The 9,859-nt window shown below is 41.4% G+C and overlaps 1 protein-coding gene across 5 annotated transcripts in view; it reads left to right on the top strand.

Annotated features, from left to right (window-relative positions):
- The first annotated feature begins 1,693 nt into the window (after positions 1-1,693).
- The window catches only part of OSBPL9 (oxysterol binding protein like 9), a 167,526-nt gene continuing 159,360 nt past the window's right edge, over positions 1,694-9,859 (top strand). For 4 of the 5 annotated variants that reach the window (XM_004273865.4, XM_004273866.4, XM_004273864.2 and 1 more), the window contains exon 1: positions 1,695-1,848. In XM_004273865.4, the coding sequence (XP_004273913.2) occupies positions 1,738-1,848 (111 nt within the window). In that variant the 5' untranslated portion in view covers positions 1,695-1,737. Of the gene's footprint in view, positions 1,849-9,859 lie in introns of all 5 variants that reach the window. The other variant, XM_049700106.1, reaches the window with a different exon arrangement.

Raw genomic sequence — 9,859 nt, 5'->3', positions numbered from 1 at the left:
TATTTGAGAGTTGCTAAGAGAGTAGATCTTAAAAGTTCTCATCACATGAAAAAAAATTATGGGGTGGGGTGATGGATGTTAACTAAATGTAGTATGGTAATCATTTCACAATATACATATATATCAAGTCATGTATATCTTAAATGTACACAATGTTATATGTCAATTATATCTCAATAAAACTGAGAAAAAAGATATCAAGCAGATCAAGCATAATAAATTTGATCTTACTTTAGCTCTTCATCCAATTTGATTAGCTAGCAAGTAAGTTCTCTGTTTAGCTCCCTCAGTGATATTCTTTATCCTAGAGCTTCTGTTATCAGCAAAGAGGAGGGATTCACAGCACAGTACCTGAATATACAAAATACTTTTAAGTGCAAAAAATTAAAAATTAAAGACAAAGAAAACCTCTCCCTTGATCTCACAGCCACTTTTAGCTAATGCCCTGCTTCTTAGTTCCCTTTTTCTTACCCTTCACATCTTAATTTAAATGCCATTTCCTGAGGCACCACTCACAGCCACCTAATATAAAGTAGCTACCCATTGGCTCCCTATTACCCCAGCTTAAATTCTCTGCAAGGCATTCATCACTATTAGATATTTTTCTTGTTTTCTTGTTTAGTGTCTGCTTTCCATCACTGAATTTAAGCTCTTAGCAAGGAACCTTTCTGTCTCCTTCAGCGTTGCTGAAGGACCTCAGACATTGTCTCAATATGTAGGACATATTCCCAGGACCTCAGACATTGTCTCAATATGTAGGACAATACTTCCATTGTCCTTATAGGCTCTATGTGATTTCCCCTTACTTTCTGACCTTATCTCCAACTACTTTCTCCTTGCTCGCTGCTCCACTCACAATGAACAATCTGCTGTTCCTTTGCCAGCCTCCCTCCTTCCCTTTCTTTAGGTCTTTGCTCAAAAGTTACTTTCTCATTCAGGTCTTCTCTGTTTGGGAACTTAAAATTGTAGCCCCTACTCTCTGCTTCTTTCCTTGCTTAATTTTTCTCCAAATTACCAAATTGTAACATACTGTATAATTTACTGTTTATTTCCTGTTCGCATCATGAAGTCTCTGCTGAATCCCTAAAGCCTAAGAGTATCTAGTACAAAACAAAAAGTATTTGTTTTATTTTATTTTATTTATTTATTTTGCGGTACGCGGGCCTCTCACTGTTGTGGCCTCTCCCGTTGCGGAGCACAGGCTCCGGACGCGCAGGCTCGGTGGCCATGGCTCACGGGCCCAGCCGCTCCGTGGCATGTGGGATCTTCCCGGACCGGGGCACAAACCTGTGTCCCCTGCATCGGCAGGCGGACCGTCAACCACTGCGCCACAAGGGAAGCCCCCCAAAAGTATTTATTAAATGAATGGGTTTGTGAAATGATTGCTTAAATGAATATCAGATGTGAAATCTTTTGGATGTGTAAGGTATCATCATGGGCAGTAAAATTATTTATGTTAATAAATAATCTTAACAGCAGTATTCATGCTTGAGTTCTTCACATCTCAGGTATGGAGTCCTACACACAACAGGCTCCCCAAAAAATCTTTTTTTTTTTTTTAAATCGTTTTTTGTGTTTGATAGCTGGGGCCAGGGGTCAGCGAGTCCACCAGGGCGAGAAGGAGCCGCTGGCCCCGCCCTGGCCCCGCCCCTGCCCGCGACGGCCACGCCCACCGCGTGCCGAATGCCTTATAGGCGATTGACGTCAGGCAATTTGTTGTCATTGGCGGCTCCCAAGATGGCGTCCATCATGGAAGGGCCGCTGAGTAAATGGACTAACGTAATGAAGGGCTGGCAGTACCGTTGGTTCGTGCTGGACTACAATGCAGGGCTGCTCTCCTATTACACAGTAAGTCCTCGGAGGCAAAGCCCCGAGCGCCTCGGGGGTCGCGATCCCTGGGTGGAGGTGGGGACCAGGCGTTTTGGTAGCTGGGAAGAGGTTGCTAGGCTTGGGGGTGCAGCCGTACGGGAGGGCTCCCTCGTGGGGGAGGGTTTTACGTCCCCAATAGCCAATGAGGGTGAAAGAGATGCTGGCTCAGCCAATAAGCGGGCACCGGCTTTATGATTTATGGGCTGGGGGCGAGCCGTGTTTCTTAGGGTCGGGTGTTTGTTGGGGGGGTGGAGTGGGGTGCTGTTGTAGGTGGGTGGGTGGTTGTAGTCGTGGTTTGAGGGGTTCGGTCGCGCGGTACGTGCGGTTTCCCCTTGTTAATCATGGATTTGGTACTGTCCCCCCAGGCCCTGTAAACGGCCGCGCCCCTTACCTTCCCTCCAGGGATTGAGGAGCGCTGCTTTCTTAGAGCAGTGGTCTGACGAGCTTGGCCGGGTCCTGAAGTGACTTGCCTTCGCAGGTCTGCCCAAGTTGAGCGTCTCTTCACAGGACTCCCGCCTCCATTCCGCGGGAGGCGAGCGTGACCGACGCCTTAACTTTTGAGAGCGGAGGATTTCCTACACAGGACTCTCTTGTTAGCGAAGAGAGACTGGATAGTGCGATGTCTCCTGAAAGTTATATTCCGGGAAGGGCCGAGTTAAGGGCTTCAGTGTCGTTAAACACGAATCAGTGGCCGTGGGAAGGTCCATGAATTGCTATGAATCTTATGTTCTGACTATCCCTCCACCCCCGACGCATTAGAAATGGAAGGTGGGTGGAATTAGAGAAATTACTTCCAAAAGTACTGTCTCTGAATGGTTAATGGTCTAGTTAATAATAGCCAATGACAGGGAAGAAGCCTCTTAAAAGAACAAAATAGAATGTCCTGAAGACTTTGGAAAATAATAGAAGACAGAAGGAAAAAAAATTCTGATTATGGAAGGAGGGTTAATGTCAATGAGAGAAATGGGGACGCTAGTATTTTTTCGTTAATTTAAACAATATTTATTGAGCGCCTACTACATGTTAATTGTTATTGTTTTAGGCTAGGGGTGTGTGGGTGTGTGTGCACACGCGTGTGCACGTGAGCAAGAATCAACAGAGATCAATATATTCATCATTCCTTTTCTGTGGAGCTTATCTTCTAGTCTAGTGGTTCCCTTAATTCATTTTACTCACGATAATTCTGCAGGGTAGGTATTCATTATCCCCATTTTACAGTTTTGGAATCTGAGGCTCCTGGCTTTTAAGCAGTTTGCTCAAGATCACAGAGCTAGCAGTAAGCAGTGTTATCAGGGTTCTAAATAACTGGCTTTTTTACTTTTTCCATTACACTTCACTTTCACTACAGGAAGGAGAAAAATGCAATCTTTGAGTTACTAAAGACAAGCCTGCAGGAGTAACAAGTATAACTTTCAACATCAACTTCCTTTCTTTACATAATTTTTAAAGGGAAAAAAAAAGACCAAACCTGAATGAAGTTTAAATACATTGTTCAAGATTATCTTTAGGTAGCCATGAAAGAGAGGCAAATGAACATTGTATCCTGAAAACTCTGGAATTATGAAATCCCATAGTTCAGATAAATGAAGAGTAATATTGGGTTTCAGTAGAAGTGATAATCAGAAAATCCTTTTGAACCTTTCCAGCCTATTCAAGGTAGAGTAATTTCAGTGAGTGGCACTATGGAATGAAGTTACTCTACAAATCCCAACTTTGTGTGGGTCTGAATCTAGGGTCACACTGGAGAGGCCCCAAGCTGGGGTTCTTGGGAACTCCTAGCGCAGACAGAATCTTCTTTTTTTCCTGTTTTTCTTCCTTTGTCATATCCTTTTTCTGCCTCCTTGCCCTTTTACTTTCTGAATATCTCGACAAATCTCTCCTTGTCTTACTGGTTAAATACGGTTTTTTAAATTATACTTCTTCCCTGCCACCTTCCCCCACCCCATTACTTATCCTCCCTTCTGAGATTAGACTATAAAAACATCATCCCTGCCAGCAGAAGGAGGTATCATATTTCTCACTAATGGATATTTAGAAGCTTTTTTTCTTGTTCTTTGGTGTTAAAGTATTTGCCAGCAGCTAAACCACAGAGAAATACTGTAAAATAAAATGATCTTGTGAAAATAAAATGATACTCAATCCCAAATTAGAGGAGGTCCAGTAAAGATGGGAAAAGGGGCTTCCCTGGTGGCGCAGTGGTTGAGAGTCTGCCTGCCGATGCAGGGGACACGGGTTCGTGCCCTGGTCCAGGAGGATCCCACATGCCGCGGAGCGTCTGGGCCCGTGAGCCGTGGCCGCTGGACCTGCGCGTCCGGAGCCTGCGCTCTGCAGCGGGAGAGGCCACAACAGTGAGAGGCCTGCGTACGGGGGGAAAAAGAAAAAGACATGGGAAAAGGATAAGTATTCACCTAAAGAGAAAATAGGAAACATTGAATGTTGGCAATGAATTCTGTACACTTGGACATTGTTTCCGTACATTAGGATTTGGAAGGATGAAGGTACATCTTAATGATTTGCGTGTGGCTGTTAACTTGGATCTGCATCTTCTAGGAGGAGTATCTGAATTAGTTGCACAACATTTTAACCAGAGCAGTAAATAGCAAGTTACTCTATTCCTTGTTTCCCAAATCACTCGGGCTCTGGTCTGGCTCTGTGGTTGCAGGCCTATTCTAGGGTGGCCATGAAAACCCTGGACTAAACTAAATTAGCCTTGTTTTAGAGTCAGCCTGTACCAAGAATTGATATTGGGGTAATCTCAGGGTTGGAAAGGATCACAGGAATTGCTGTGAACTAAATAGATTCACCCAAACCTCACCTTAGCCTGGATCTTCTCTTCTGGACCTGGGCCCAGACCCAAACCTATCTTCTGGGAATGGATGGTCTTTTTACTTTACATTTCTTTTATTTTCATAATACATAAATTTTCAGTTTTTGCAAAAGAGTTTTGTATATTATTCTGACCAATACAGGAACAGAGAAACTGATTACCTTCTTTAGAAAAGTAGAATTAGGCAATCTTTTCAGCTCAAGCTCAGTCTTTTAATTATTAAAAACAATTATTCATTCAGCAAGCATTTATCTGGGACTTTTTAATAGGCACTTTACTATATACGTTGGAGGTACAAGCATGAAGGAGAGAGTCCCTTCCATCTAGGACCTCACAATCTAGCAGAGCAGACAGCTAAGCATAATTTCAAAACAATATGGTAAATTCTACAATAGAAGTAAGAGTAGACTGCTGTGGGCACATTGCCTAAAAAAGGCTAGAGAGACATTTGAGCCGAGACTTAAAGGTAGAAGAGAAGAAGGGCATTTCAGGCAGTGGGAAATATGTACAAATTGGGAAACTTGAGAACATAAAATGCATTAAGATATTGAGAATTTCTGAGCAGCTTCAGTGTAAAGGTGTGTAGGGAGATAACAGGAGATTGAGTCCAGAAGGTATTTGGAGCCATAGGTCAGGCCTGGAGATGAAGATCTGTTAGATTATAGCACAGAATTTGTTGAATTTTTATTAGGTGAGATGCCCAGAGAGGGCTAAGGATATAAATTTGGGAACACTGTGTGGACAGCCAACCTTTTAGGTGAATCATGATCACAAAGGAAGACAAGAAAGGAAAGAAAATTGAGGGAGACATGGATGCGTGATATAGATTATGTGAGATATAGATATGTGAGGAGTTGGAAGGTTAGAAAGTTAATGGAGGTCGTGCCTTTTGTAAATTTATCAAATGTTTATTGATTATGTACTGTGTGCCAGGCACTATGCTAAGAAGAAGGGTTAAAATAGTAAATAAGATGGATATAGTCCATAGTCTCGTGATACCTAGAGTCTACTGCTGTGTAGATCAGGTAAGAGCTGTGATAAGGGAAGCATAGGATTTGGGGAGGTGCAGAGGTGGGTAACTTGACTCTGTCTTGGAGGGTCAGAAAAGGTTTCCTAGAAGATGTAGGTTTGCTGTTACCTGAATGGTGAATAGAGATTAGCCATGTGAGCAGAGAGAGAAAAGTGCTTGAGATAGAGGGAATAAATGTTTTTCGAGGAGACAAGAGTAAGGAGTTCGTTAGTCCTGGAGTTTGGGCTGTGTGGTGGACAATGGTGAGAGGAGCTGGAGAGAGAAGCAGGGGCCCAATAATGAAAGGCTTTCTTGATCAACCATGCTAAGGAATTTGAACTTTACCCTGCCAGGGCAGTGGAAAGTCATTTAAGTGTTGTAAGCACTTTTTGTTATAGAAAAAAACTTTTATTATAGAAAATTTCTTTCAAACATACACAGAAGAGGATAGTAAAATGAATTCCTGTCATCCAGCTTGTACAATGTCAACATATGGCCAACCTTGTCTTATTAATCCTCCCAATAGCTCCTTCCTAGCCCACTGGATTACTTTAAAGCAGATCCCAGAACTCATTATTTCATTTGTGAATATTTCAGTATGTATTACTAAATGTTAAGGTTTCTCTCTTAAAAAATGTTATCACAATACCATTATTACAACTAAATAATAATAATAATTTATTAATATTTTCAACTATCCAGTCAGTGTTTAATTTCCTTGATTTTTTTCTCAAATGCCTCTCCCTCACCAGTTGGTTTATTTGAGTCAGGATTCCAAATAAGATCCACATATAAAACTGAGTCTCTTTTACTCTATAGGTCTTCCTTCCCTCTTTTTTTCTTTGTCATTCATTTGCTTTTTTTTCAATTAAAAAATTTTTTTTGGCTGCATTGGGTCTTAATTGCTGCACACAGGCTTTCCCTAGTTGCGGCAAGCAGACGCTACTCTTTGTGTGGTGCTTGGGCTTCTCATTACGGTGGCTTCTTTTGTTACAGAGCCGGGCTGTAGGTGCGCAGGCTTCAGTAGCAGCACGTGGGCTCAGTAGCTGTGGCACTCAGGCCCAGAAGTTGCGGCGCGCAGGCTCTAGGGCATGTGGGCTTCAGTAGTTGTGATGCGTGGGCTCAGTAGTTGTGGCTTGCGGGCTCTAGAGCTCAGGCTCAGTAGTTGTGGTGCACGGGCTTAGTTGCTCCGTGGCATGTGGGATCTTCCCGGACCAGGGCTTGAACCCATGTCCCCTGCATTAGCAGGCGGATTCTTAACCACTGTGCCACCAGGGAAGTCCTGCCATTCATTGACTGAAGACAGCAAATTATTCTGTAAATTTTCTACATTCTGAATTTTGCTGATAATATTCTTGTGGTATGTTTATACATGTTCCTTTGTCCTCCGTGTTTCCTATAAACTTATAATTAGAGCTAGAAGCTTAACTTTTTTTTTTCCTTTGGGCAGGAATACTTTGTAGGTGGAACATATTACAGGTATCTCCCGCTTTTTGAGAGTTTGCTTTACCCCACTTCACTTTGAGGAAAGACCTATATTATTACCTGTTTTTGCTAACCAGAAGAAATCCGAAGAGGATTTTTGCTTTTATGGAAAATAGGTGAAAAGCAAAAATAGCATTCAGAGGTTTTTTTTTGCAGTGAGCTGTTATAGAGGCAGTGAGTACCCCAAGCAGCAAGAGTGGCGCCAGTAATCTCCGTCCCTGGGAACTACACAGCATCAAACTGCCATAGCTTTGAACTGTGTCTGTGAGCATCTTTGCTTTACCTTGGTTTTATTTTGTGCATCCGTTAGAAAGATGTGTCCTAAGGTTATTGCTTCTTTGCTTTATGCCATTTCAGGAAGGTTTCATAGGAACACTGTACTTTCAGGTAGCAGGGGAAACCTGTACATCAAGTGGCACATGATGTCTGGTTGCCTCTCTGAGTTTTAAAATTGATCAGTAGCTTCAGGTAAGATTTGTATTCTTTAAAGAATACTATGGTTACAGAAAAATAATGAAGTCATATTGACAGGATTTCAGTGATTGATTGGATGTGAGTGAAAGGGGAGGAGGAGTCTGATGAAATCCAGGATTTTAGATTTCCTTTGATGAATGATGATAGGAAGGATAAGAAGTATAGGTTGAGGTGAGAAAGGTGGTTGCTTTGGGGCATGTTGAAATTGATGTAAAGATATTGTGTAGTCTGGAACTTAGGAAAAAATCTGGGTTACAGGTAAATATTAGCTTTACACAAATGGAGAGTTGAGAGAGTGAGTGGGAATAATAGAGAGCTTTGAATAGAACACTGAGAAACACCGTTGGATTAGATATCTATTGCGTTGTAACAAATTACCCACAATTTTAGCCACTTAAAACAAATATTTATTATTGCATAGTTTCTGTGGCTCAGAACTTTGGGAGTGACTTAGCTAGGTGGTTCTGCCTCAGAGTCTCTCATGAAGTTACAGTCAAGACATTGGCTAGGTTTGCAGTCACCTGAAAGGCTTGACTGGAGTTGGAGGATTTGCTTCCAAGATGACTCACAATCACGACTGTTGGCAGAAAGCCTTAGTTTCTTGCTGGCTGTTGGAAGGTGGCCTCAGTTCCTCACCAGCCAACCTCTCCGTTAGGCTACATGAGTGTCATCATGATAGAGCATCTGGCTTCACTCAGAAGGAGTAATCCAAGTGAGAGCCAGGAGGAAGCCAAAGTGCTTAGTATGACCTGGTCTGAGGACATCACTTCTGACTTATTCTGTTCATTAGAAACGAATCATTAAGTTCAGCTCATATGCTCATGGGGATGGGAATTTTAGGCATGGGCAGGAGAATTAGGCTCTACCTTTTGAAAGGAGTGTCAAAGAATTTGTGGAGGGATTTTAAGCCATCACAGTCATATTTAAGGGATTGGCAGAGAAAAGAGCCTGCACAGGAGAGTGAAAAGGGACAGCCAGAGGTATCAGAGAAAAACCAGAAGAATGTGGCAGTCAAGCTGGGAATAGTGAGTTGCCTTGAATACTATTGAGAGAATTGAATAGATGAAATCTTAAAAATATCCATTGGATTGATCAATTTGAACATCACTGACGCCCTCAAAGAGAGAAGTTTCCATGGAGTCGTGGGTGTGGAAGCCAGATTAGAGTGGTTTGAAGACTAAATAGGAGGTAAGAAGTGGAGAAAATGAGTGTAGATTACTCAAGATGTTTCATTGTGAAAGAGGCAGAGAAGAATATGGAATTGAGGGGAAGGGGTTTCTAAGGTAGGAGTATGCTTAAATGTTGTAGGGATAGGAAGCAGGGTCCATGTTAAAAATGAGAGTAGAGTCAAGATTTAAGGAATGTAGTAAACATTTAGATCAACGGCCATGGGAACTGGAAAAAGGAATAACTAGGGACATGTTGAAGATTAATCAGGTTGTATAAGGAACTAGTTGAGATTATAAAATATGATTTGTTTAGTCATTACCCATAAATATTTAACACTATTTCTTGATTTGTATTGTTTTTATAACACTTTGGAGAGAATGTTAGAAATAGTGAGTTAGTAAGTTATCAGGGCCAGTCAAGGTAGTCTTTGTAAAAGGAATCATTAGAGAAATAATATGTTCTTTGCTGTTACATGCTGACTGAAACAGACTCATAGTGACTTTGAATTTCAAAACCACTGGTAACCTAAACACATTTAAATGTTATTTGGCAATCCTTAGCAATGTCTGGAAGGTGATTAAAAAAGAAATCTGTCATCTAATTCTTGGATTTTAGGTTTTTGAAGAGCTTAAGTATATGTGTTTCTCTTGCAAAGATGTAAAGGAGGGAGTCTCAGATTCTCCTAGAAAGATATCAGCACCACTCACATCAAACAATTAAAAGTGAATTTATACTTTTCTAAATAAACTGTTTTTGAATATATCAAATATGATTTTTATTAAGCTTACATGGTACATAGTAATAATCCAAATCTTAATATAGTAGTTTTAGAATTGTAAAAGGAACAGAAGAAAAATTGTATCTAATCTAAATGCCCTGAAAAGAAAAGAAAGAAGCCTCCTAAGAGCGTAAGTAGAACCAGTGGGAAGAAGTATATGGAAATTTTATATCTTTTACTTTCCTTGAATACTCTCGTCAGTCAAGGAGTCTGATTCCTCCAGCTCCGTTTTTTTCCCTCCAGACTG

Source organism: Orcinus orca, chromosome 1 (assembly GCF_937001465.1).
Source record: "Orcinus orca chromosome 1, mOrcOrc1.1, whole genome shotgun sequence".
NCBI lineage: Eukaryota > Metazoa > Chordata > Mammalia > Artiodactyla > Delphinidae > Orcinus > Orcinus orca.
Note: the sequence above shows the minus strand (reverse complement) of the source record. Positions and strands in the feature narration are given on the sequence as shown.